The following is a 27,921-nucleotide window of genomic DNA, read 5'->3' on the forward strand; positions in this document are numbered from 1 at the left end:
TTCATCATGGGGGTGTCAGCCATCGTTTCTAATCACTTGTACTTCTGCTCTTTGTGTTGTGTCATCTGCTGTACGACCAACGCTATTACAACTCTCCTTTCATCTTCATTCTGATTAAAAGCATATCTAAAGACAATAAATGTCCGCGCACTCATTATAGTGACAAAAGAAGACAAAAAAAAAAAAAGGAGGAGACTAGGGAGGGACAGATTGTTAGAAAACACTTTACTCGTTAATTTGTTAACTTTTATTTCATCTCACAATAAAATAATTTGTTACCCCAGAGGGGGAATGTGTGGGTGATTTACAAAAAAATGCTTCCACATTCACCACAACCAATCGACCAAGAACACACAGAGAACATAAAGCCATTATCACCGGACGCCTGTAGTACCAGCAGTTGGCAGTTGGTCCCAGCAACAAGTAACTAACTTGTCCCCACCGGTGGCAGTGGTGGGGCTTCTCCCCTGAGGACAGAGGATGCACAGACGCAATGTTGAGTTCAATCGTTGACATACAAACACAAAACAAATGACATATTGAGCTGTGGCATTCGATTGCAACCGCAGTTTGCACATGAAAAAGTGATCTTGGGCTCCATGTTCACCGTCACCTGTATGGATGCGGATGTGCTCGATGAGTCGGGCCGTGCCTCGAGTGGCGTAGATGCAGTAGCGACAGCTTTCCGTCATACGTCGTCTCAAAGCCGTCCACCAGTATCCCTGAGCTGTCGACCAGCGACATATCCGCAGAGGGGTGGTCCAGGCCATTTTGACCGCAGTCTGCACACAAAGGAGAAAATGTGGGCTATTCAGAGACCATTTTCACTGCCGTTGGGATATGCAGGGTTAGACCGTGTGGTCATTTTTATCATGGCATGCATGTGTTCTTTTGAAAGTGGATCAAGTAAGTAAGGTAAGGATGGTCATTCTGTGATGATATGAGCTCGGCCCATTTTGCTGTGAGTTTGTTTATTCGGAAACAAACTTTTTAAATCTATAAAATATCCTGTCTGTGTCTGTCAATGTTTGGTTAACGCTTTACTTCTGTGACACATTTCAGCCGTAATATCCTCACATAGCCACATGGAGCAGCACCGAGCACATATAATAGTTAAGAGGTAATATCCTCACATAGCCACATGGAGCAGCACCGAGCACATATAATAGTTAAGAGGTAATATCCTCACATAGCCACAGGGAGCAGCACCGAGCACATATAATAGTTAAGAGGTAATATCCTCACATAGCCACAGGGAGCAGCACCGAGCAGATATAATAGTTAAGAGGTAATATCCTCACATAACCACAGGGAGCAGACTGAGCACATGTAATAAAAGCTGCAACACTTGTACATAGTCACAAGGGGGCAGCAACGGATCACACATAGATGAAGTGGGCAGCGCCCACCCTTACCTATCTATTTAAGCTTGAACTTTTTAACAGGAGAATCTCCCGGGCAGCGTACCGTTTTAGATATTCAGCTTGGAGACACTCCGCGCGTGTTATATACAATTCCTCTCCTTTTGTTTCATATAGACCAAATAGACCAAAACCTTTACCAAATAAAGTGAGTTAAAAGCGATCTTGTTTCGGCAGCCTTTTCTGGATTAAAAGACCATAACACTTCAAAATATGTTTGGCTTGTGTGTCTTTGCTGATACAATTTGTACAGGTACGGCAGGCAATTTACAACAACTGCAAAAGCAACAAAGAGTCCAGCTTACTACACTTGAAGTCAGACGTTTACCTAAACATTGAAACATTGAAAACTTTGTTTCACCCTGGGCCAACCAACTCCCCCGATGGGCAACAGAGGGTACCACAGCGTCGAAAGCCTGTAGCGGATAAACACGTTGGAAATATGAGAATACTGTGTGGGTCAGTGCTACGATAAGCTAGATCTGAGTAAAAGAAGGCAGGAGAAGAAGTGCTGCCGAGAGGGTCCTGGGTGTGCTCTGTATATACCAGTCACCAGCTGACTTGTGCGTGCGAAGCAGTGACGGACTGGGATAAAAAAACGGCCCTGGCATTTGCTCCCACCCAGTGGCGTACTTACCCTTTTGGTTGCGGGCGGACAGGATTGTTGACTGGGGGGGGGGGGACGGGGGACGACGACAGTGTTTGGTTGCGGGCAGACAGGACTGGCGGAGCGAGGTTGCGCGTTAGCAGTACAAGACCGTCAATGCATGAGTAATTAGACATCCAGACACTGCTGTTGTGAAGACATTTTTTTAAAAAACATTATTAAAATTATTGACGCTTGAAAGTGGGGCGAGATGTTATGGGGCCGCCGTTTGCCATGAAGGGGCTGCACGGCAGCCTGTGACAATCATGCTGCTCTCTGATTGGCCGGCCGTTTCAAACAGCCCACGAGAGCCCGCGGCCCCTCTGGCATTTGTCAGAATGCCAGAGGCCCAGTCCGTCACTGGTGCGAAGGCTGGTGCGCATGCGTCGTTGCGATAAAGCTATGTTCTGCTTTCTTCAGGGACAGAGGGGTATGGGGGTTCCTGTTTCTACAAGGTATTCGGTACAATTTGTGCTGACGCAGCAGCTCAGCAGTTCAACAATTTAGCAGCTCGATATTTTTCAGATTATGGCAGCACTATTCGACGAGGAAGTCCTGCTCATATATGGTAGTGTCGCTGAAAGTCCTGTTTTTTCTATGAACAAATGGGCACGATGGTTCCTGTTTCTCTTCAAGGTAGTCGGTATACTTAGTGTTGAGACAGCAGATCAGCAGTTACAACATTTTAGAAACAGCAGATCAGCAGTTACAACAGTTCAGCAATTCAACAGAGTTAATTTATTGTCCAGATTAAAAGAAGATGTCCTTCCCTTGATTGGGCATCGGGAAGCTTAGGGCATAGGTGCGTCAATGTGTGGCCCACGGGTACACAACATCCTCCTATGCACCTATGCCCTTCCTTCGAAGGATGGGTAGTTGGTTCCCCAAATAGGGGAAGTCTTTGAGTCCTCGATGTAGATTAGGTTCTGCCCGTCAAAGCTCTCCAGGATGCAGAATGGTTTTCGAGTGGGCCCATGTCGATAGAGCCACTTGGTGACGGGCTGGATGCCTCGGGGGAGTTCGGTGTGGGTTGGCTGGTGGGGGAAGTGGTCCAGAAGATCGGAGCAGGATATCAGGTGTTCTGCCTCGGTTATGCTGCCGAGAGGCCACAGGAACTGGCACTCTGGATCTACTGCCGGCCATCCCCTTGGTCCACAGCTTAGGCCACATCCGTTGTAAAAGGACCATGTCGGGTCCCTGACACGGCGATTGTTAACCTTCTGCCAGTACCCACGCTGGAACCGGTAGAACTGGTTCCTTCTTCCTGGATTGGGGGTCACTGGGTATTGGGAGCAAACGGGCGGGGGAGTGGGTCTGTCGACCCTTGGGGGTCTAGTTATGTCCAAGAGTTATTGTTTCATGATCTACTTCAATATTAGTAGGTTTTCCCACCTTTCCTCCTATTAAAGTACGGGCGCGAACAGATGCCCCTCCCAGCCCCACAGGTTTTACAGTAGCGCATGTACACAAATTGGTGAGGTTGATGTGAAGGAGAGGACCAAGCAGTTGTTCCTCCGTTCGCTATACCACGACCCATGGGTGCAATCTGGTCTAATCATAGGGAAGATCTTAGTCACTTTTCTGTTTGGAAGTTTTAGGATTTTTACTTGGGGCTACACTACCCAGGGGACTACTAGTGATCTGTGCACAGGTCCCGTCTTTTCGCAAATTATGACATTGCCATCAATTCATTGGCTATAATTCATGCTTTAGTGCACCCCACACACCTTTCGGCCACCCCGTTGGTGGAAGGTTTGTAGGGGGCACTCCAGATGGGTCTGACCCCTGACTGCTCCAGGAGGTCAGCCACATGCTGGTTTTTAAAGTGGGTAGCATTGTCCATCCTAAGGGTTTTGGCCGAGTGCGTGGTAAAGAAGTCAGCTAGTTTATAGGCTACCTGTTGCTGCGGTTATAAGGTACACCCTGGCGTCTTGACCACCATTATCAAGACAAGCAGGAAGTATTTGTTGCCCATTGTTGTGCGGACAAATGAGCCTGCAATATCCGTGGAGTAGTGTTCTCCTTGGACATCACAGTGGATTGCTTCCGGGGGGCAGGGAAGCCGCTTTTCTCCCCCCTTATTTGCACCTTCTACACATTGTAATTAACATATAACATAATATAACATAATGGGGAATAACAGATAGAATAGATAATAATAGTTCATAATAGGTCTGCTTCCCCTTTTTGTTAGGGGAAGGGGAATTCCCCTCGGGGAGAGAGGATCCTCTTGACCAGTCTCGTCCTACTCCCAATCACTTGCACCTTCTCTTAAGTCAGAGGCTACTGCTCTACTTCTTTCACTCATTGTTGTTTATTATGGTTAATTAAACCCCTAACTGACTTTTCCTAGTTCAGCTATTTCTGGTGTTTTGGATAGATGGCGAATACTTTCCTTAATACTACGGGCGTCCTCTCTTGGTGACTCCGTTTTTTGGTTAGATTTAATTAACCTTTTCATCAGGGGGAGACGATAACTCCTTTACTAACCTGTTTTGCCTTTTCGAGCGGCTCGACAGGTGGAATATCATCGTCCTGACCGATATCCTCTACTAGGACTATTAGTAAGCGTGTCCTTGGTAGATATTATCTCATTGGTGGTGCGGTTCGTGCACTGGACTGTTATTTAGGGCGGTTAGTTTGGCGCCATGTCGAGTGAACCTTCAGTCACACTAGGTGGGAAGACCTCTCCTGAGCCGTTGCCTAGGAGCGGGGTACCCTATACTGGTTTCTCTTCGGCCCTGGGGCTTAACCTGTGCCGGCCCTCTTTTTACGTGTTAGAGATCCTCGGCTAAGCTCGGTGGAGGAAGACTCTGGTTTATGTGTCCAACACAGGTCACTCGTTTAAGCCCCTACGAGGTTAAGCTAAATTTAGGCTAAACGCGTTTCGATCGAACTCGAAAACGCGGGGTGGGGTGTCTCTTACCACCTAAGTCCCTGTGGGCCACGAAGCGGGGAACAATTCTGAACCTCTCTATATTGCCTCACTCTCTGGACCAGTCACCATCAACCCTGTTTGTGTCATGCGCCACTTACCTCTTGTGCGAAGGCTGGGAGAGCTGCGGGCGGTCGGTTGGGCCCCTACCGGGGAGCCGGATCAATCACAGAGGAACTGATTTAATCGCCCACTACAACACGTAGTAAGGTAGTTTTATTTAGATTTTAGAAACTTGTTTACACAATGATAGAGAAAAGAATAGTCAAGAGAAAGAGGTTAAATGTTAACAGAGTCTAATATATAATACCGTTTTACACAATCTTACAGAAAAATACGATTCATTGGAAGAGTCTAATTACTAAATCATCATTAGTAATCATGAGTCTGTTTAGACTGTGTGGGCAGTGTTTCAGATCTACGATAAGCTAGATCTGAGTAAAAGAAGGCAGGAGAAGAAGTGCTGCCGAGAGGGTCCTGGGTGCGCTCTGTATATACCAGTCGCCAGCTGACTTGTGCGTGCGATGAGCAGATTAGTGATGGGTCGTTCGTGAACGAGTCGGCTCAAAGAGCCGACTCTTTTAAGTGAACGATGGGAGTCGGCTCCCGAACGTGAGCCGTTGTCTTTTTTGTTCTCCCGCGCTACGGGTGCTACATGCATTCATTCAACGCGTGCTATGCATGTCACGGCGCATGCATGGCAGCCAGCAACCAATCACGAGAACAAGCAGCGAGGGGCGGGGGATTTCGATGCGCGATACACGTTGCCTGTGACTGACAGAAGGAAACGAGGAGAGAGACGAGTGCGAGCGTGTGAGTACAAGATGAATGAGACAAGGAAAAGAAGCAGCATTTGGATGCATTTTGATCAGTGTGAGAACACAAAGGTCAACACGTCAAAATGAGTGTCAGAATTACGGCATGGCACCATTATAAAAGGTATACAGTAAGCGGTAATATGAAGAGCCGTTTGGGAGCCGAAAGAGCCGGCTCTTGTTGGTGAGCCGTTCCAAGAGATCCGGCTCACTAAAAAGAGCCGAAATTCCCATCACTAGAGCAGATGGGCACGATTGCTCCTGTTTTCTTCGAGGCAGTCGGTATACTTAGCGTTGAAACAGCAGATCAGCAGTTACAACATTTTAGCAGTTCAATGTTTTTCACATATGGCAGCACTATTCACGAGGAAGTCCTTCTCCTATATGGTAGTGCTGCTAAAAGTCCAGTTTTTTCTATGAAAAGATGGGCATGATGGTTCCTGTTTTTCTTTGAGGTAGTCGGTATACAACTCTTTAACATGAACGAACCGACCTGATTCCCCATTTCAGTTTGTCTCGTTCGCATTGTTCCTTCGCTGAGACTCGACTCCCAGCTCCACCCACTAGTCGCTGAGTCTCGCTGACTCGCGAGTCGCCGTTCGTTCACTGACTGTGTTTAGCGGTGACTCGAGGACTCGAGGACTGAGAAGTCACGAGAGTCAGCCGGGCAACAACATCCCGATTCCGAACATGAAGCGCTCCTCAGCTAAAAGGAACTTAGTTAATGTTGTGTTGATTGATGACCGTTTGCACCATTGCACTATTGTGATTAGTTTGTGAATGAGAACGAGGGAGGAGCTGAGTCTGACCGACTCAGTGACTGAGAACCATGATTCACCGCAACTGGAAGTGCGAATGAACAAACAAACAAACAAACGACTCTTCTTGGCGAACTGACCGACGCGAACTGATTCATTCAAACGAATCATGAAATCCACCACTAATACTTAGTGTTGAGACAGCAGATCAGCAGTTACAACATTTTAGAAACAGCAGATCAGCAATTCAACAGAGTTCATATATTGTGAGGATTAAAAGAGGATGTCCTTCCCTTGACCCTTGTCTTTGTGTGGCCCACGTGCACACAACAATGGGTTACAATATGACAGATTGTTGGTGGACAGATTTATGGCTGCTATAAGGAGGGCATCATGGGAACCAATGGGTATAAAGCCATCACTGGACGCTACTGAAGAACATTGGGAAGCAATGGAGAAGATGGAGGCCTTGGGATTCCTGGTGCTATGCAGTGTGATGTTCTCACATTGCGTTCAAGGTAGGAATTCATGTTACACATTTTGTCATTGCCCTTAATATGATTATTATAGTAATTATTGTTATAATAAGTACTAGTAGTAGTTGGATTAGCATGCAACTTGCAACTTGCACTTTAAGACTTTGTGTGCAAAATCTAACAGAGGTGTTTGTCTCTTTTGTCTCTTATAATGACAATTTTAGGTTTTACCACACCAGGTACTCTACACCCCTTTTTGCACTGTGTTTCTAAATGTTGTTTGCTGCAACCATTTGTTGTATTCTCTGCATCTGACACAAAATATTTCTAATAACAGCATCATTTTAGAATGAAGTTGGTCATTTAGCAGGGATGGCTGTAAACACACTGTTCGCTAGCTGAACAACATGGCTAGATCCTTGATATAGTGAAGGTCTTTAACCAAATAAACTGGAAGCAAACTAACTAACATACAATTCTATAATTCATACTCCAGCTCAATATTCACAAGTGCTTGATAAAGCTGCATCCATGTATATGTTCTTGTAATAATATTGCAAACTGTACTCGTCAGTAACATATACATTATATGTATTTACTGTGCATTATGATGGCAAACCCTTGCTCCAATATTCTCTGTGATCGCCTTTCAGTTAATAAGTGTGGTGGGTGGCTGTACTCTACTGAGGGCAATTTTACCAGCCCCAACTACCCTCAAAAGTATCCTAACAACATGGATTGTGTATGGATCATCAGTCCAGGCTCTGAAGTTATAGAGCTGGTGTTCCTCCATGTGAAGTAAGCATGATCATCTCATCACCAATCTGACATCATTTGATATTGAGGAACGTATTTTCCTGCTGCATTTGACCACGATGAAGCGTTGTCTTCGGCTCATGTTCAATGTTTACATTTTCTGCGACACAAATGCTATCCACAGTTTGGAGGGGCCGGACTGCATATATGATGTCATCCATGTCTATGATGGCCCCGATATTAACCAAAGGGTGCTTGGGAGAGTGTGTGGTAATCAGAGTTCTACCTTCCACTCCACTGGTAAGACTCTGACCGTGCGCTTCACAACTGACGGGAGTGAGACATTCCAAGGATTTCTGGCCAATTACAGAGTTGTGGGTGAGTCTCAGAAACAAGAGTGACGATACATTCATTTGAACGTCTTTCCGGTCTACTAAAAGAAAACATGAAGGCAAACTGTTGATTGCTATTTGTGTGATTTGTTTTCGTATTTTTTTGCCAGCGGACGGTTCCTGCGGATATAATTGCGGCTATTTGGTCGGAAACTGTTCCTGCACCTACTCCTGTGAATCCTATGGCAACTGTTGCTATGACTACCACTGTAAGTGACAAGGCCTGTAAAATCAAACGCTGCCGTAAAATGTTTCCATTAATGAAAAAAAGGTTACTTTAAAGACTGAAGCCCATTTTCATCTGTCTTGCAGCTCAGTGTAGAAAAATGTAAATATATTTTCTAAGTATCAGTTTAAAGATACGTTAAGGTGTAAGGTGATTCATAATGACATTCCAGTCAACATAAGAACTGACGCGTGACAAATGAAATGAAAATATTGGTATGCATTGAAATGTTTGCATGAATGAAAAAAAAGTGATTTTAAAAACTGAAACCTATTTTCATCCGTCTTGCAGCTCAGTGTTCAAACACTACAGATGTTCCTACAGTTGTTCCTACAGATGTTCCTACAGGTAATGAACCATCTCTGGTATCAATTACTAACACATCTACATTCTATGACATGAACATTTCAAGTGCTTGATAAAGCTGCATCCATGTGTTCTTATAATAATATTGCAAACTGTACTCGTCAGTAACATATACATTATATGTATTTACCGTGCATTATGATGGCAAACCCTTGCTCCAATGTTCTCTGTGATCGCCTTTCAGTTAATAACTGTGGTGGGTGGCTGGAATCTACTGAGGGCAATTTTACCAGCCCCAACTACCCACAAGATTATCCTAACAACATGGATTGCGTATGGATCATCAGTCCAGGCTCTGAAGTTATAGAGCTGGTGTTCCTCCATGTGAAGTAAGCATGATCATCTCATCACCAATCTGACATCATTTGATATTGAGGAACGTATTTTCCTGCTGCATTTGACCACGATGAAGCGTTGTCTTCGGCTCATGTTCAATGTTTACATTTTCTGTGACACAAATGCTATCCACAGTTTGGAGGGGCCGGACTGCATATATGATGTCATCCATGTCTATGATGGCCCCGATATTAACCAAAGGGAGCTTGGGAGATTGTGTGTTAATCAGAGGTCTACCTTCCACTCCACTGGTAAGACTCTGACCGTGCGCTTCACAACTGACAGGAGTATGGCATACCAAGGATTTCGGGCCAATTACAGAGTTGTGGGTGAGTCTCAGAAACAAGAGTGACGATACATTCATTTGAACGTCTTTCCGGTCTACTCAAAGAAAACATGAAGGCAAACTGTTGATTGCTATTTGTGTGATTTGTTTTTTTATTTTTTTGCCAGCGGACGGTTCCTGCAGATATAACTGCGGCTATTTGGTCGGAAACTGTTCCTGTACCTACTCCTGTGAATCCTATGGCAACTGTTGCTATGACTACCACTGTAAGTGACAAGGCCTGTAAAATCAAAAGCTGCCGTAAAATGTTTCCATTAATGAAAAAAAGGTTACTTTAAAGACTGAAGCCCATTTTCATCTGTCTTGCAGCTCAGTGTAGAAAAGTGTAAATATATTTTCAAAGTATCAGTTTAAAGATAAGTTAAGGTGTAAGGTGATTCATAATGACATTCCAGTCAACGTAAGAACTGACGGGTGACAAATAAAATGAAAATATTGGTATGCATTGAAATGTTTGCATGAATGAAAAAAATGTGATTTTAAAAACTGAAACTGAAACTATTTTCATCCGTCTTGCAGCTCAGTGTTCAAACACTACAGCTGTTCCTACAGGTAATGAACCATCTCTGGTATCAATTACTAACACATCTACATTCTATGACGTGAACATTTCAAGTGCTTGATAAAGCTGCATCCATGTATATGTTCTTGTAATAATATTGCAAACTGTACTCGTCAGTAACATACATTATATGTATTTACCGTGCATTATGATGGCAAACCCTTGCTCCAATGTTCTCTGTGATCGCCTTTCAGTTAATAACTGTGGTGGGTGGCTGTACTCTACTGAGGGCAATTTTACCAGCCCCAACTACCCACAAGATTATCCTAACAACATGGATTGTGTATGGATCATCAGTCCAGGCTCTGAAGTTATAGAGCTGGTGTTCCTCCATGTGAAGTAAGCATGATCATCTCATCACCAATCTGACATCATTTGATATTGAGGAACGTATTTTCCTGCTGCATTTGACCACAATGAAGCGTTGTCTTCGGCTCATGTTCAATGTTTACATTTTCTGCGACACAAATGCTATCCACAGTTTGGAGGGGGAGGACTACAGATATGATGTCATCCATGTCTATGATGGCCCCGATATTCACCAAAGGAAGCTTGGGAGATTGTGTGGTAATCAGAGTTCTACCTTCCACTCCACTGGTAAGACTCTGACCGTGCGCTTCACAACTGACGGGAGTGCGACATTCCAAGGATTTCTGGCCAATTACAGAGTTGTGGGTGAGTCTCAGAAACAAGAGTGACGATACATTCATTTGAACGTCTTTCCGGTCTACTAAAAGACAACATGAAGGCAAACTGTTGATTGCTATTTGTGTGATTTGTTTTTGTATTTTTTTGCCAGCGGACGGTTCCTGCAGATATAACTGCGGCTATTTGGTCGGAAACTGTTCCTGCGCCTACTCCTGTGAATCCTATGGCAACTGTTGCTATGACTACCACTGTAAGTGACAAGGCCTGTAAAATCAAAAGCTGCCGTAAAATGTTTCCATTAATGAAAAAAAAGGTTACTTTAAAGACTGAAGCCCATTTTCATCTGTCTTGCAGCTCAGTGTCGAAAAGTGTAAATATATTTTCAAAGTATCAGTCTAAAGATACGTTAAGGTGTAAGGTGATTCATAATGACATTCCAGTCAACGTAAGGACTGACGTGTGACAAATGAAATTAAAATATTGGTATGCATTGAAATGTTTGCATGAATGAAAAAAAAGTGATTTTAAAAACTGAAACTGAAACTATTTTCATCCGTCTTGCAGCTCAGTGTTCAAACACTACAGATGATCCTACAGGTAATGGACCATCTCTGGTATCAATTACTAACACATCTACATTCTATGACATGAACATTTCAATTGCTTTATAAAGCTACATCCATGTATATGTTCTTGTAATAATATTGTGAACTGTACTCGTCAGTAACATATACATTATATGTATTTACCATACATTATGATGGCAAACCCTTGCTACAATGTTCTCTGTGATCGCCTTTCAGTTAATAACTGTGGTGGGTGGTTGTACTCTACTGAGGGCAATTTTACCAGCCCCAACTACCCGCAAAAGTATCCTAACAACATGGATTGTGTATGGATCATCAGTCCAGGCTCTGAAGTTATAGAGCTGGTGTTCCTCCATGTGAAGTAAGCATGATCATCTCATCACCAATCTGACATCATTTGATATTGAGGAACGTATTTTCCTGCTGCATTTGACCACGATGAAGCGTTGTCTTCGGCTCATGTTCAATGTTTACACTTTCTGTGACACAAATGCTATCCACAGTTTGGAGGGGCTGGACTGCAGATATGATGGCATCCAGGTCTATGATGGCCCCGATATTCACCATAGGGAGCTTGGGAGAGTGTGTGGTAATCAGAGGTCTACCTTCCACTCCACTGGTAAGACTCTGACCGTGCACTTCACAACTGACGGGAGTGTGGTATACCAAGGATTTTGGGCCAATTACAGAGTTGTGGGTGAGTCTCAGAAACAAGAGTGACGATACATTCATTTGAACGTCTTTCCGGTCTACTAAAAGAAAACATGAAGGCAAACTGTTGATTGCTATTTGTGTGATTTGTTTTTGTATTTTTTTGCCAGCAGACGGTTCCTGCAGATATAACTGCGGCTATTTGGTCGGAAACTGTTCCTGTGCCTACTCCTGTGAATCCTATGGCAACTGTTGCTATGACTACCACTGTAAGTGACAAGGCCTGTACAATCAAACGCTGCCGTAAAATGTTTCCATTAATGAAAAAAAGGTTACTTTAAAGACTGAAGCCCATTTTCATCTGTCTTGCAGCTCAGTGTAGAAAAATGTAAATATATTTTCAAAGTATCAGTTTAAAGATACGGTATGGTGTAAGGTGATTCATAATGACATTCCAGTCAACATAAGAACTGACGTGTGACAAATGAAATGAAAATATTGGTATGCATTTGAAATGTTTGCATAAATGAAAAAAAAGTGATTTTAAAAACTGAAACTGAAACTATTTTCATCCGTCTTGCAGCTCAGTGTTCAAACACTACAGATGTTCCTACAGGTAATGAACCATCTCTGGTATCAATTACTAACACATCTACATTCTATGACATGAACATTTCAAGTGCTTGATAACGCTGCATCCATGTATATGTTCTTGTAATAATATTGCAAACTGTACTGGTCAGTAACATATACATTATATGTATTTACTGTGCATTATGATGGCAAACCCTTGCTCCAATGTTCTCTGTGATCGCCTTTCAGTTAATAACTGTGGTGGGTGGCTGTACTCTACTGAGGGCAATTTCACCAGCCCCAACTACCCACAAGATTATCCTAACGACATGGATTGTGTATGGATCATCAGTCCAGGCTCTGAAGTTATAGAGCTGGTGTTCCTTCATGTGAAGTAAGCATGATCATCTCATCACCAATCTGACATCATTTGATATTGAGGAACGTATTTTCCTGCTGCATTTGACCACGATGAAGCGTTGTCTTCGGCTCATGTTCAATGTTTACATTTTCTGTGACACAAATGCTATCCACAGTTTGGAGGGGGCGGACTGCAGATATGATGGCATCCAGGTCTATGATGGCCCCGATATTCACCAAAGGGAGCTTGGGAGATTGTGTGGTAATCAGAGTTCTACCTTCCACTCCACTGGTAAGACTCTGACCGTGCGCTTCACAACTGACGGGAGTGCGACATTCCAAGGATTTCTGGCCAATTACAGAGTTGTGGGTGAGTCTCAGAAACAAGAGTGACGATACATTCATTTGAACGTCTTTCCGGTCTACTAAAAGAAAACATGAAGGCAAACTGTTGATTGCTATTTGTGTGATTTGTTTTTGTATTTTTTTGCCAGCGGACGGTTCCTGCAGATATAACTGCGGCTATTTGGTCGTAAACTGTTCCTGCGCCTACTCCTGTGAATCCTATGGCAACTGTTGCTATGACTACCACTGTAAGTGACAAGGCCTGTAAAATCAAAAGCTGCCGTAAATTGTTTCCATTAATGAAAAAAAGGTCACTTTAAAGACTGAAGCCCATTGTCATGTCTTACAGCTCAGTGTTGAAAAGTGTACAAATATTTTCAAAGTATCAGTTTAAAGATAAGTTAAGGTGTAAGGTGATTCATAATGACATTCCAGTCAACGTAAGAACTGACAAGAACTAACAAATGAAATGAAAATATTGGTATGCATTGAAATGTTTGCATAAATTAAAAAAAAAAGTGATTTTAAAAACTGAAACCTACTTTCATCCATCTTGCAGCTCAGTGTTCAAACACTACAGATGTTTCTACAGATGTTCCTACAGGTAATGAACCATCTCTGGTATCAATTACTTAAACATCTACATTCGATTACATGAACATTTCCAGTGAAGTGAAAACCATCCAGTGAGACAATATCTCTCCATTCACAATATCAAAACCACAGCTTGTGTGGTTAATACTACGCGTATTGCATAAGCATCCCCTCAATTGAAAAATAGAGCATAATAACCCAATTCTGATGCTTCACCTCCTACAGGTCAACCTTGCGGAGGCTCTCTATCCATCTCTGGGTCATTCTCCAGCCCGGGCTACCCTGGCTACTACCACGGCAACAGCTACTGCGTGTGGCAGCTGAGAGCATCGAATAACCATAGGATATACCTGTCCATCACTGACCTCCAGTGAGTCACAGACACACACACAGACACAAAACATTTGAGTTATTAACGTAGCTGTTCTTCAGCTGACCGGGTGATCCGTTGTGTATCCAGGTTGGAGAACTGCTGTTCCTGTGACTACGTCGCCGTCTACGATGGACCCAGTGTGAAATCACGACCTTTGGGGAAATTGTGCAACAACACGTTGAACTTCTTCCAGTCCTCCTCCACTTACATCACGGTTCTCTTCCGGACTAACGGCTCAGTGGACGGCCGAGGGTTCAATGCCGAATTCACAAGCTCTCTTCCATCAAGCGCAGGTCAGTGTAGACTTCAAGTCAACTGGCACGGACGTTTTGTATTATTCCATATGGCTAAATCTGACCCAACAAAGTCATGGGGTCGGCCCAATCCAGCCCTTCATCACAGTCTCGCTGGAAAATGAATGCAGACAATCACTGTCCTTCAGAATCCCCTTTCTTTATAACATAGCATTGAAGAGAAGTGCAAAGGTGAACGTTGATTGGAAATTTCAAAAAAAGAAACTCGCGTAAGAATGGGTTATTGTGTCTCCACCAGGTCGTGCTGAGTGTTCTTCAGACAACATGAACATTGTGATTGAGAAGTCCTACCTCGACTCTCTGGGCTACGATGGCAGCAGTCTGTACTTGAATGACCAGAACTGCAGACCCCAAATCTCTGCATTCCAAGTGACCTTCAGTTTCCCGATGAATACTTGTGGCACAGCACGCACGGTAAGCATCCAATCGCTTTCCATGAGCAATCACACAGAATGACATCGTTCCATTGTCAACGTTTGTTTGACGTCCCAGCGGCCCGGCGGACAGCAAATGTCCCCTCATTTCCGATGTGTTCTCTTATCGAAACAGTTTGAGAGTGGCAGAATCGTGTATAGGAATGCGGTGCGCGCCTATAAGTCTGACTACGGCCTGGTCACACGTCAGTCCTCGCTCAAGTTGAACGTGGACTGTCACATGGAGCCGAACACCACAGTCCAGATCCTGTATGTCGCCCGGTCCCAGGGCAATGGCACTATCACGGGCATGGGCAGATTCAACGGGACCATGGCCTTCTACACCTCCAAAAGTTTTACATCTATGGTAGGGGTCATGAAGTCAGCAGCTTTGTATGTACACACGTGCACTCCCCCCCCCCCCCCCCCCCCCCGAGACAACAAAAGAAAAACAGGACAAAAGTAATACACGTAATACATATCTATGTACCTACACATCTATGTACCTACACACTAGTATTCATATACTCATATGCAATAGTGAGCATCATTTCCAAAAGGTAAAATATAGTTTTAGTTGCGTAAATCTTCCTCTTTCTGACGTTTATGTTGGTCCTTTCCCGGATCAGGTGACCCAGGTTCCATACGTGGTGACCCTGAACCAGGACATGTACGTCCAAGTGAACCTGAGGAGGGACGACGGTGGCCTGGTTCTCTTCCTGGACACCTGCGTGGCTTCACCCTCGCCCCACGACTTCCACAACAACACCTACGACCTTGTCCGCAACGGGTACGCACCGTCCCAGGAGATCATCGTTTAAACGTTGAATTAGTGCCGCACACTCCCAGATGAGTTAAGTACTGAAGTACTCGTCTCATCTAATAGAAGTTCAATCCTTTGTGGGTTCAATCCTCCAATGTCGGGGTCGGCTTAGCTCAGGAGGTAGAGCAGGTTGACTTGTAACCGGAAGGTTGCTAGTTTGATCCCCGGCTCATCCTAGTGTCGATGTGTCACTGAGCAAGACACTTGTCCCTGAGCAAGACACACTTGTGTATTAACCGTTGTCAGTCACTTTGGATAAAAGCGTCTGCTAAATGCCCTAAATGTAAATGTACCTACCTAGTAGTAGAGCTAAAGAAAAACATATTCACCAGGGAGGCCTGATTCCACGAATAAACGGTATCTTAACTCATAGCAAAACGACGCCCGGCGATGGGACTTGACCAACTCTTTTCTTGTGCCTCCCACTAGCTGCGGCGTAGACCGCTCCTACCGAGAACACGCCTCGGGCACCGAGAGCTTCGCCCGCTTCAGCTTCAGGGCCTTCCCGTTCCTGCGGACCCACGAGTCGGTGTACCTCCAGTGCAAGGTGGTGGTCTGCCCCGCCTCCGCCCCCAACTCCCGCTGCCGTCGGCGGGGCTGCAGCAGCAGGCGGAAGGCCTGGGCGCTGAGGGCCTCCGAGGACAGCCACACCCTGGTCCTGGGGCCGCTCACGCTGCAAGGTACGGGGCCCGCGGGGCTCTTTCTGCATGGGGGGAGGGAGGGGGGGGGGGGGGGGGGGGGGAGGGAGGGCCTTGGAAATGTTGTGACACGACTAACTTTCATCCATTTCAACTCCCCCCCCCCCCCCCCCCCCCTTCCCACTAGACCTGGGGAGCCAGGGTGAAGCCAGGGTGAAGACGGAGGTGGCGCCCAAGAAGACCGTCGATGTTTGATTCATCATGGGGGTGTCAGCCATCGTTTCTAATCACTTGTACTTCTGCTCTTTGTGTTGTGTCATCTGCTGTACGACCAACGTTGTTACGACTCTCCTTTCATCTTCATTCTGATTAAAAGCATATCTAAAAACAATAAATGTCCGCACACTCATTATAGTGACAAAAGAAGACAAAAAAAAAAAAAAAAAAAGGAGGAGACTAGGGAGGGACGGATTGTTAGAAAACACTTTACTCGTTAATTTGTTAACGTTAATTCCATCTCACAATAAAATAATTTGTTACCCCAGAGGGGGAATGTGTGGGTGATTTACAAAAAAAAATGCTTCCACATTCACCACAACCAATCGACCAAGGACACACAGAGAACATAAGGCCATTGTCACCGGACGCCTGTAGTACCAGCACAGTCTCAAGCAGTTGGTCCCAGCAACAAGTAACTAACTTGTCCCCACGTGTTGCTAAGCAACAGACAACACCATTCAGTACATGATTACACGACCTTGCTATGCAGGATTCTTCGATGTAACAAAGAGTTTCACCTTCTTCTTTTTTTTTTTTTGACACTTAACATCCATCAAAAACAATCAGAATACAATACCCAGTTAATATTGAGGGGGAAAAAGCAGGGCGGCACGGGAGCATCTCAAGGCATGTGGTCACGAAAAGGAAAAGAGCCTGGCATCTCTGGTGCTACGTGGAAATTCTGCACAGCATTGTCCACAGAGACTACATATGGGTGGGGGGGGGGGGGGGGGGGGTTCTGCCCAACATCAAAGTGGAACGATTACAATATCAAAAAGGTCAGGATGTGTGGTCTGGTCATGCTGCGTTAAGAGGAGACGGGCCTATAGGATGTGCTTTTCCACAACCCGCCGCCATGTGAACGGCCTTACGCAAAGGGCGCTGTGTGAAGGGAAGGGGAAACTCCACAGATCGTTGAGGGAAAACGTGGTTTGCTGCACCATAGATGCCCCATTGCAGGCCAACCATTTGGAACTCCTCCCTAGTAGTAACGTGGTCCTGGATGTAAAATAAGATATGCGCACCGGCCAATACAGATACAGAAAACATCCAGGATTATGCAGAGGACATTCTGTATCAAGCGTATGCTCAGACCTAATAGGCGAGGCTTTGGTTTAGTTTCCTAGTTTAGTGGCTGACGACTTAAAACAATAAGCCCTACCAGAGCAGTCAGATAGTATAGAGGGAGCACATGTGATTCAATGTTTATACTTCGGTATAATGATCAGCAGCAAGACATCCGTCCACCTAAAACCACCGCTGTTGTTTTGGTCATGTGACTTCGACGTCGGCATGTGTACCGCCGCGACGCGCGTTACAGGACACCACTGGAGTTTTAGTCATAAGGCAAAGTGAATCTGAGCTCCGTACCGGTTCCCTTAGCCTGTTACGCTCACCCGCTGTTCAGCTGCTACAACCCTGCCGACAATCACATACACACAACACTTGTGTGTAGTCTGCCGATCGCTGCCTATTCATTTGCTACACCGTCTCCGTAGACGAACAAGGACATTCGCCAGCAGGACAATGAACCATGCCCTGCAGTATGGTCATAGCGTGGCACCGCAGACATTACAAAAATTGTGGACATTAAAGTGTGTGTGTGTGTGTGTGATGACTTCTATGACATGTTGTGCACAGAGACTTCTTTGTCAAACACACAATAATTCCCCTTGATTAGGAAATAAATTTAAAAAACGGATAAATTCTTGAACTGTGACTGGACTGGATACACAGAGCAGTGGAAATAATATAACAAAGTCTATTAGTAATAATATAAATAAATACTCTACTACTTTAGCTAGAAGTAAAAAAAATGCAAGTAAATATATATCAGGCACTGTAAAGAAATTGAATTGAAATTGAATTGCACTGAGCACTTGATTCCAACATGGTGCCTGGTAAACCACTATTAAACTAATGATACTGAGTGACATTACTCAAGGAATGTTTATCATTAGACCAAACCTGTGTCACTTGGATATAGAACACAATCCAGTCGCCAACGTTACACTCTGCATGGTAAGCTTAAAATCGTATCCAAAATAACCCTTACCCAAAGCTGACAGTCTCAGCCTCTCCCAAACCCGGCAAAGTTCACAACAAAGGCTAGGCTACATCAAGGCGGGGGTTTGTCTGTGAAATCATTGACATAATATGACACTCATCTTTTTTTTTTTTCTTCTTCATTTTGTTGTTGTTGCTGCTGCTGCTGCTGCTGCTGCTGTTGCTGCTGTTCACAAGCATCACAGCTGCTTGTGCTGCCCCCGGGCAAAGTGGCACGCAAAGTCGTACTTGTTGATGCAGCTGTGGCCGCAGATGTTGCACTGGAAGGCGTTCTCGTAGCCGTGGCAGCCCATGTGCACGGTGTACAGGATGTTGTCGGGGAAGGCGATGTCACAGTGTTGGCAGTGGTGCTGCGCGCCGGGCTCCTGCGGCGCGGCGGGCAGGCCCGGGGCCGGGGTGCTGGGCTGGCTGTTGCCCACGCCGGGGGTGCTGGTGCGGCCGCTGCCCTCGCTGCACGGCCCCGCCGCGGGGCTGCCCTCGCTCTGCGGAAGCGGCGGCGGCGGGGGCGTGGCGGGAGACGAGGCGTGCGACGCGTTGGCCGGCGGGGCCGTGGCGGCGGGGGGCGTGGCGGCGGGGCTGTCGGGCTGCTGCTGTACCGCGAAGGGCTTCTCGTCCACCGGCGACCGGGCGCCGGGCGACCCCGGCGGCCGGGCGGTCTGGGAGTGGACGTGGGCGGGGAGGCTGGCCAACTGGCCGGCCAGCGTCGACAGCTGGTTCAGGGGGTTGTCCATGACCAGATCCTGGTGGTGGTGGTGGTGTTGTTGTTGTTGGTGGTGGTGGTGGTGGTGTTGGTGGTGTTGGAGCTCGTCGTCCCTGGAGCTTCCGTCCTCGGGCGCCCCGGCCCGGTCGTCGAAGGCCTCCTGCCGTACGCGGGCCAGGCCGTGGGGGAAGTCGCCCGTGCCGTCCGCCTTGTGCGCCGCCACGGGCGGCGGCGGCGGCGGCGGGGGGCTGAAGTTGATGAGCAGGCGGCGGCCGTAGCCCAGCACGCTGCTCTTCTTCTGCAGCGCGCTGAGCATCTTCTTGTGGGCCAGCGAGCGGGCGCCCTTCATGGGCAGCAGCTTGTGGCGCCGGCGGCGGTGGTGGGACAGGTTGCTGCGGTCGCTGCAGCGGAACGAGCACAGCTCACACTTGTAGGGCTTCTCGCCCGTGTGGGAGCGCATGTGGGCCTCCAGGTGGCGCTCGTAGGCGGAGGCAAAGGGGCACAGGTGGCAGCGGTGGGGCTTCTCCCCTGAGGACAGAGGACGCACAAGACGCAAAGAGGTTGAGTTCAATCGGTTGACATACAAACGCAAAAAAAAAAAAAACGAACGACATGTTGAGCCGTGGCACTCGACTTGCAACCGCAGTTTGCGCGCGAGAAAAAGTGACGGCTTGAGCTCCGTGTTCACCGTCACCTGTATGGATGCGGATGTGCTCGATGAGTCGGGCCGTGCCTCGAGTGGCGTAGTTGCAGTAGCGACACTTGAGCTTTCCGTCGTACGTCCGCTCAAAGCCGTCCACCAGTATCCCTGAGCTGTCGACCAGCGACATATCCGCAGAGGGGTGGTCCAGGCCATTTTGACCGCAGTCTGCACACAAAGGAGAAAATGTGGGCTATTCAGAGACCATTTTCACTGCCGTTGGGATATGCAGGGTTAGACCGTGTGGTCATTTTTATCATGGCATGCATGTGTTCTTTTGAAAGTGGATCAAGTAAGTAAGGTAAGGATGGTCATTCTGTGATGATATGAGCTCGGCCCATTTTGCTGTGAGTTTGTTTATTCGGAAACAAACTTTTTAAATCTATAAAATATCCTGTCTGTGTCTGTCAATGTTTGGTTAACGCTTTACTTCTGTGACACATTTCAGCCGTAATATCCTCACATAGCCACATGGAGCAGCACCGAGCACATATAATAGTTAAGAGGTCATATCCTCACATAGCCACATGGAGCAGCACCGAGCACATATAATAGTTAAGAGGTAATATCCTCACATAGCCACAGGGAGCAGCACCGAGCACATATAATAGTTAAGAGGTAATATCCTCACATAGCCACAGGGAGCAGCACCGAGCAGATATAATAGTTAAGAGGTAATATCCTCACATAACCACAGGGAGCAGACTGAGCACATGTAATAAAAGCTGCAACACTTGTACATAGTCACAAGGGGGCAGCAACGGATCACACATAGATGAAGTGGGCAGCGCCCACCCTTACCTATCTATTTAAGCTTGAACTTTTTAACAGGAGAATCTCCCGGGCAGCGTACCGTTTTAGATATTCAGCTTGGAGACACTCCGCGCGTGTTATATACAATTCCTCTCCTTTTGTTTCATATAGACCAAATAGACCAAAACCTTTACCAAATAAAGTGAGTTAAAAGCGATCTTGTTTCGGCAGCCTTTTCTGGATTAAAAGACCATAACACTTCAAAATATGTTTGGCTTGTGTGTCTTTGCTGATACAATTTGTACAGGTACGGCAGGCAATTTACAACAACTGCAAAAGCAACAAAGAGTCCAGCTTACTACACTTGAAGTCAGACGTTTACCTAAACATTGAAACATTGAAAACTTTGTTTCACCCTGGGCCAACCAACTCCCCCGATGGGCAACAGAGGGTACCACAGCGTCGAAAGCCTGTAGCGGATAAACACGTTGGAAATATGAGAATACTGTGTGGGTCAGTGCTACGATAAGCTAGATCTGAGTAAAAGAAGGCAGGAGAAGAAGTGCTGCCGAGAGGGTCCTGGGTGTGCTCTGTATATACCAGTCACCAGCTGACTTGTGCGTGCGAAGCAGTGACGGACTGGGATAAAAAAACGGCCCTGGCATTTGCTCCCACCCAGTGGCGTACTTACCCTTTTGGTTGCGGGCGGACAGGATTGTTGACTGGGGGGGGGGGACGGGGGACGACGACAGTGTTTGGTTGCGGGCAGACAGGACTGGCGGAGCGAGGTTGCGCGTTAGCAGTACAAGACCGTCAATGCATGAGTAATTAGACATCCAGACACTGCTGTTGTGAAGACATTTTTTTTAAAAACATTATTAAAATTATTGACGCTTGAAAGTGGGGCGAGATGTTATGGGGCCGCCGTTTGCCATGAAGGGGCTGCACGGCAGCCTGTGACAATCATGCTGCTCTCTGATTGGCCGGCCGTTTCAAACAGCCCACGAGAGCCCGCGGCCCCTCTGGCATTTGTCAGAATGCCAGAGGCCCAGTCCGTCACTGGTGCGAAGGCTGGTGCGCATGCGTCGTTGCGATAAAGCTATGTTCTGCTTTCTTCAGGGACAGAGGGGTATGGGGGTTCCTGTTTCTACGAGGTATTCGGTACAATTTGTGCTGACGCAGCAGCTCAGCAGTTCAACAATTTAGCAGCTCGATATTTTTCAGATTATGGCAGCACTATTCGACGAGGAAGTCCTGCTCATATATGGTAGTGTCGCTGAAAGTCCTGTTTTTTCTATGAACAAATGGGCACGATGGTTCCTGTTTCTCTTCAAGGTAGTCGGTATACTTAGTGTTGAGACAGCAGATCAGCAGTTACAACATTTTAGAAACAGCAGATCAGCAGTTACAACAGTTCAGCAATTCAACAGAGTTAATTTATTGTCCAGATTAAAAGAAGATGTCCTTCCCTTGATTGGGCATCGGGAAGCTTAGGGCATAGGTGCGTCAATGTGTGGCCCACGGGTACACAACATCCTCCTATGCACCTATGCCCTTCCTTCGAAGGATGGGTAGTTGGTTCCCCAAATAGGGGAAGTCTTTGAGTCCTCGATGTAGATTAGGTTCTGCCCGTCAAAGCTCTCCAGGATGCAGAATGGTTTTCGAGTGGGCCCATGTCGATAGAGCCACTTGGTGACGGGCTGGATGCCTCGGGGGAGTTCGGTGTGGGTTGGCTGGTGGGGGAAGTGGTCCAGAAGATCGGAGCAGGATATCAGGTGTTCTGCCTCGGTTATGCTGCCGAGAGGCCACAGGAACTGGCACTCTGGATCTACTGCCGGCCATCCCCTTGGTCCACAGCTTAGGCCACATCCGTTGTAAAAGGACCATGTCGGGTCCCTGACACGGCGATTGTTAACCTTCTGCCAGTACCCACGCTGGAACCGGTAGAACTGGTTCCTTCTTCCTGGATTGGGGGTCACTGGGTATTGGGAGCAAACGGGCGGGGGAGTGGGTCTGTCGACCCTTGGGGGTCTAGTTATGTCCAAGAGTTATTGTTTCATGATCTACTTCAATATTAGTAGGTTTTCCCACCTTTCCTCCTATTAAAGTACGGGCGCGAACAGATGCCCCTCCCAGCCCCACAGGTTTTACAGTAGCGCATGTACACAAATTGGTGAGGTTGATGTGAAGGAGAGGACCAAGGCAGTTGTTCCTCCGTTCGCTATACCACGACCCATGGGTGCAATCTGGTCTAATCATAGGGAAGATCTTAGTCACTTTTCTGTTTGGAAGTTTTAGGATTTTTACTTGGAGCTACACTACCCAGAGGACTACTAGTGATCTGTGCACAGGTCCCGTCTTTTCGCAAATTATGACATTGCCATCAATTCATTGGCTATAATCCATGCTTTACCCCACACACCTTTCGGCCACCCCGTTGGTGGAAGGTTTGTAGGGGGCATTCCAGATGGGTCTGACCCCTGACTGCTCCAGGAGGTCAGCCACATGCTGGTTTTTAAAGTGGGTAGCATTGTCCATCCTAAGGGTTTTGGCCGAGCGTGTGGTAAAGAAGTCAGCTAGTTTATAGGCTACCTGTTGCTGCGGTTATAGGGTACACCCTGGCGTCGTGACCACCATTATCAAGACAAGCAGGAAGTATTTGTTGCCCATTGTTGTGCGGACAAATGAGCCTGCAATATCCGTGGAGTAGTGTTCTCCTTGGACATCACAGTGGATTGCTTCCGGGGGGCAGGGAAGCCGCTTTTCTCCCCCCTTATTTGCACCTTCTACACATTGAAATTACCATATAACATAATATAACATAATGGGGAATAACAGATAGAATAGATAATAATAGTTCATAATAGGTCTGCTTCCCCTTTTTGTTAGGGGAAGGGGAATTCCCCTCGGGGAGAGAGGATCCTCTTGACCAGTCTCGTCCTACTCCCAATCACTTGCACCTTCTCTTAAGTCAGAGGCTACTGCTCTACTTCTTTCACTCATTGTTGTTTTTATGGTTAATTAAACCCCTAACTGACTTTTCCTAGTTCAGCTATTTCTGGTGTTTTGGATAGATGCCGAATACTTTCCTTAATACTACGGGCGTCCTCTCTTGGTGACTGCTCCCTCCGTTTTTCGGTTAGATTTAATTAACCTTTTCATCAGGGGGAGACGATAACTCCTTTACTAACCTGTTTTGCCTTTTCGAGCGGCTCGACAGGTGGAATATTATCGTCCTGACCGATATCCTCTACTAGGACTATTAGTAAGCGTGTCCTTGGTAGATATTATCTCATTGGTGGTGCGGTTTGTGCACTGGACTGTTATTTAGGGCGGTTAGTTGGGCGCCATGTCGAGTGAACCTTCAGTCACACTAGGTGGGAAGACCTCTCCTGAGCCGTTGCCTAGGAGGGGGGTACCCTATACTGGTTTCTCTTCAGCCCCGGGGCTTAACCTGTGCCGGCCCTCTTTTTACGTGTTAGAGATCCTCGGCTAAGCTTGGTGGAGGAAGACTCTGGTCTATGTGGCCAACACAGGTCACTCGTTTAAGCCCCTATGAGGTTAAGCTAAATTTAGGCTACACGCGTTTCGATCGAACTCTGGGGTGTCTCTTACCACCTAAGTCCCTGTGGGCCACGAAGCGGGGAACAATTCTGAACCTCTCTATATAGCCTCACTCTCTGGACCAGTCACCATCAACCCTGTTTGTGTCATGCGCCACTTACCTCTTGTGCGAAGGCTGGGAGAGCTGCGGGCGGTCGGTTGGGCCCCTACTGGGGAGCCGGATCAATCACAGAGGAACTGATTTAATCGCCCACTACAACACGTAGTAAGGTAGTTTTATTTAGATTTTAGAAACTTGTTTACACAATGATAGAGAAAAGAATAGTCAAGAGAAAGGTTAAATGTTAACAGAGTCTAATATATAATACCGTTTTACACAATCTTACAGAAAAATACGATTCATTGGAAGAGTCTAATTACTAAATCATCATTAGTAATCATGAGTCTGTTTAGACTGTGTGGGCAGTGTTTCAGATCTACGATAAGCTAGATCTGAGTAAAAGAAGGCAGGAGAAGAAGTGCTGCCGAGAGGGTCCTGGGTGCGCTCTGTATATACCAGTCGCCAGCTGACTTGTGCGTGCGATGAGCAGATTAGTGATGGGTCGTTCGTGAACGAGTCGGCTCAAAGAGCCGACTCTTTTAAGTGAACGATGGGAGTCGGCTCCCGAACGCGAGCCGTTGTCTTTTTTGTTCTCCCGCGCTACGGGTGCTACATGCATTCATTCAACGCGTGCTATGCATGTCACGGCGCATGCATGGCAGCCAGCAACCAATCACGAGAACAAGCAGCGAGGGGCGGGGGATTTCGATGCGCGATACACGTTGCCTGTGACTGACAGAAGGAAACGAGGAGAGAGACGAGTGCGAGCGTGTGAGTACAAGATGAATGAGACAAGGAAAAGAAGCAGCATTTGGATGCATTTTGATCAGTGTGAGAACACAAAGGTCAACACGTCAAAATGAGTGTCAGAATTACGGCATGGCACCATTATAAAAGGTATACAGTAAGCGGTAATATGAAGAGCCGTTTGGGAGCCGAAAGAGCCGGCTCTTGTTGGTGAGCCGTTCCAAGAGATCCGGCTCACTAAAAAGAGCCGAAATTCCCATCACTAGAGCAGATGGGCACGATTGCTCCTGTTTTCTTCGAGGCAGTCGGTATACTTAGCGTTGAAACAGCAGATCAGCAGTTACAACATTTTAGCAGTTCAATGTTTTTCACATATGGCAGCACTATTCACGAGGAAGTCCTTCTCCTATATGGTAGTGCTGCTAAAAGTCCAGTTTTTTCTATGAAAAGATGGGCACGATGGTTCCTGTTTTTCTTTGAGGTAGTCGGTATACTTAGTAGTGATGGCTCGTTCGCGAATGAATCGGTTCGAACAAACAACTCTTTAACATGAACGAACTGACCTGATTCCCCGTTTCAGTTTGTCTTGTTCGCATTGTCCCTTCGCTGAGACTCGACTCCCAGCTCCACCCACTAGTCGCTGAGTCTCGCTGACTCGCGAGTCGCCGTTCGTTCACTGACTGTGTTTAGCGGTGACTCGAGGACTCGAGGACTGAGAAGTCACGAGAGTCAGCCAGGCAACAACATCCCGATTCCGAACATGAAGCGCTCCTCAGCTAAAAGGAACTTAGTTAATGTTGTGTTGATTGATGACCGTTTGCACCATTGCACGATCGTGATTAGTTTGTGAATGAGAACGAGGGAGGAGCTGAGTCTGACCGACTCGGCTGAGAACTGTGCATTCGTGATTCGTTTGAACGAGAACGAGGGAGGAGCCGAGTCTGACCGACTCAGTGACTGAGAACCATGATTCACCGCAACTGGAAGTGCGAATGAACAAACAAACAAACAAACGACTCTTCTTGGCGAACTGACCGACGCGAACTGATTCATTCAAACGAATCATGAAATCCACCACTAATACTTAGTGTTGAGACAGCAGATCAGCAGTTACAACATTTTAGAAACAGCAGATCAGCAATTCAACAGAGTTCATATATTGTGAGGATTAAAAGAGGATGTCCTTCCCTTGACCCTTGTCTTTGTGTGGCCCACGTGCACACAACAATGGGTTACAATATGACAGATTGTTGGTGGACAGATTTATGGCTGCTATAAGGAGGGCATCATGGGAACCAATGGGTATAAAGCCATCACTGGACGCTACTGAAGAACATTGGGAAGCAATGGAGAAGATGGAGGCCTTGGGATTCCTGGTGCTATGCAGTGTGATGTTCTCACATTGCGTTCAAGGTAGGAATTCATGTTACACATTTTGTCATTGCCCTTAATATGATTATTATAGTAATTATTGTTATAATAAGTACTAGTAGTAGCTGGATTAGCATGCAACTTGCAACTTGCACTTTAAGACTTTGGTGGTGGAGGTGTTTGTCTCTTTTGTCTCTTATAATGACAATTTTAGGTTTTACCACACCAGGTACTCTACACCCCTTTTTGCACTGTTTCTAAATGTTGTTTGCTGCAACCATTTGTTGTATTCTCTGCATCTGACACAAAATATTTCTAATAACAGCATCATTTTAGAATGAAGTTGGTCATTTAGCAGGGATGGCTGTAAACACACTGTTCCCTAGCTGAACAACATGGCTAGATCCTTGATATAGTGAAGGTCTTTAACCAAATAAACTGGAAGCAAACTAACTAACATACAATTCTATAATTCATACTCCAGCTCAATATTCACAAGTGCTTGATGAAGCTGCATCCATGTATATGTTCTTGTAATAATATTGCAAACTGTACTCGTCAGTAACATATACATTATATGTATTTACTGTGCATTATGATGGCAAACCCTTGCTCCAATATTCTCTGTGATCGCCTTTCAGTTAATAAGTGTGGTGGGTGGCTGTACTCTACTGAGGGCAATTTTACCAGCCCCAACTACCCTCAAAAGTATCCTAACAACATGGATTGTGTATGGATCATCAGTCCAGGCTCTGAAGTTATAGAGCTGGTGTTCCTCCATGTGAAGTAAGCATGATCATCTCATCACCAATCTGACATCATTTGATATTGAGGAACGTATTTTCCTGCTGCATTTGACCACGATGAAGCGTTGTCTTCGGCTCATGTTCAATGTTTACATTTTCTGCGACACAAATGCTATCCACAGTTTGGAGGGGCCGGACTGCATATATGATGTCATCCATGTCTATGATGGCCCCGATATTAACCAAAGGAAGCTTGGGAGACTGTGTGGTAATCAGAGTTCTACCTTCCACTCCACTGGTAAGACTCTGACCGTGCGCTTCACAACTGACAGGAGTGAGACATACCAAGGATTTCTGGCCAATTACAGAGTTGTGGGTGAGTCTCAGAAACAAGAGTGACGATACATTCATTTGAACGTCTTTCCGCTCTACTAAAAGAAAACATGAAGGCAAACTGTTGATTGCTATTTGTGTGATTTGTTTTTGTATTTCTTTGCCAGCGGACGGTTCCTGCAAATATAACTGCGGCTATTTAGTCGG

At 46.2% G+C, this 27,921-nt stretch overlaps 3 protein-coding genes across 3 annotated transcripts; 2 read left to right on the top strand and 1 right to left on the bottom strand.

Annotated features, from left to right (window-relative positions):
- Nucleotides 1-7,026: 7,026 nt before the first annotated feature.
- Nucleotides 7,027-27,780, top strand: LOC311350232 (scavenger receptor cysteine-rich domain-containing protein DMBT1-like; the record flags this gene model as incomplete). Its single annotated transcript, XM_084470231.1, has 12 exons — nucleotides 7,027-7,093; nucleotides 7,276-7,290; nucleotides 7,705-7,849; nucleotides 7,992-8,185; nucleotides 8,310-8,408; nucleotides 8,717-8,773; nucleotides 8,976-9,064; nucleotides 9,270-9,456; nucleotides 9,581-9,679; nucleotides 9,993-10,025; nucleotides 27,277-27,421; nucleotides 27,564-27,780. 12 exons carry the CDS (start codon nucleotides 7,027-7,029, stop codon nucleotides 27,778-27,780), a joined length of 1,347 nt encoding a protein of 448 aa, XP_084326357.1.
- LOC311350464 (scavenger receptor cysteine-rich domain-containing protein DMBT1-like) lies at nucleotides 10,859-16,697 on the top strand. The gene is made up of 13 exons (XM_084470484.1): nucleotides 10,859-10,933; nucleotides 11,248-11,280; nucleotides 11,487-11,631; nucleotides 11,774-11,967; nucleotides 12,092-12,190; nucleotides 13,759-13,803; nucleotides 14,019-14,163; nucleotides 14,254-14,459; nucleotides 14,719-14,894; nucleotides 15,030-15,260; nucleotides 15,523-15,683; nucleotides 16,146-16,396; nucleotides 16,542-16,697. The coding sequence occupies exons 3-13, from the start codon at nucleotides 11,567-11,569 to the stop codon at nucleotides 16,607-16,609; spliced, it is 1,641 nt and encodes a 546-aa protein (XP_084326610.1). The 5' UTR covers nucleotides 10,859-10,933; nucleotides 11,248-11,280; nucleotides 11,487-11,566; the 3' UTR covers nucleotides 16,610-16,697.
- On the bottom strand, nucleotides 17,507-21,935 carry LOC311350061 (zinc finger protein Pegasus-like; the record flags this gene model as incomplete). Its single annotated transcript, XM_084470101.1, has 4 exons — nucleotides 17,507-19,928; nucleotides 20,095-20,268; nucleotides 21,280-21,323; nucleotides 21,859-21,935. The coding sequence occupies 4 exons, from the start codon at nucleotides 21,933-21,935 to the stop codon at nucleotides 18,880-18,882; spliced, it is 1,344 nt and encodes a 447-aa protein (XP_084326227.1). The 3' UTR covers nucleotides 17,507-18,879.
- Nucleotides 27,781-27,921: the final 141 nt, after the last annotated feature.

The sequence above is a fragment of the Micromesistius poutassou genome (assembly GCF_964030765.1).
Source record: "Micromesistius poutassou genome assembly, chromosome: 7".
Classification (NCBI taxonomy): Eukaryota; Metazoa; Chordata; class Actinopteri; order Gadiformes; family Gadidae; genus Micromesistius; species Micromesistius poutassou.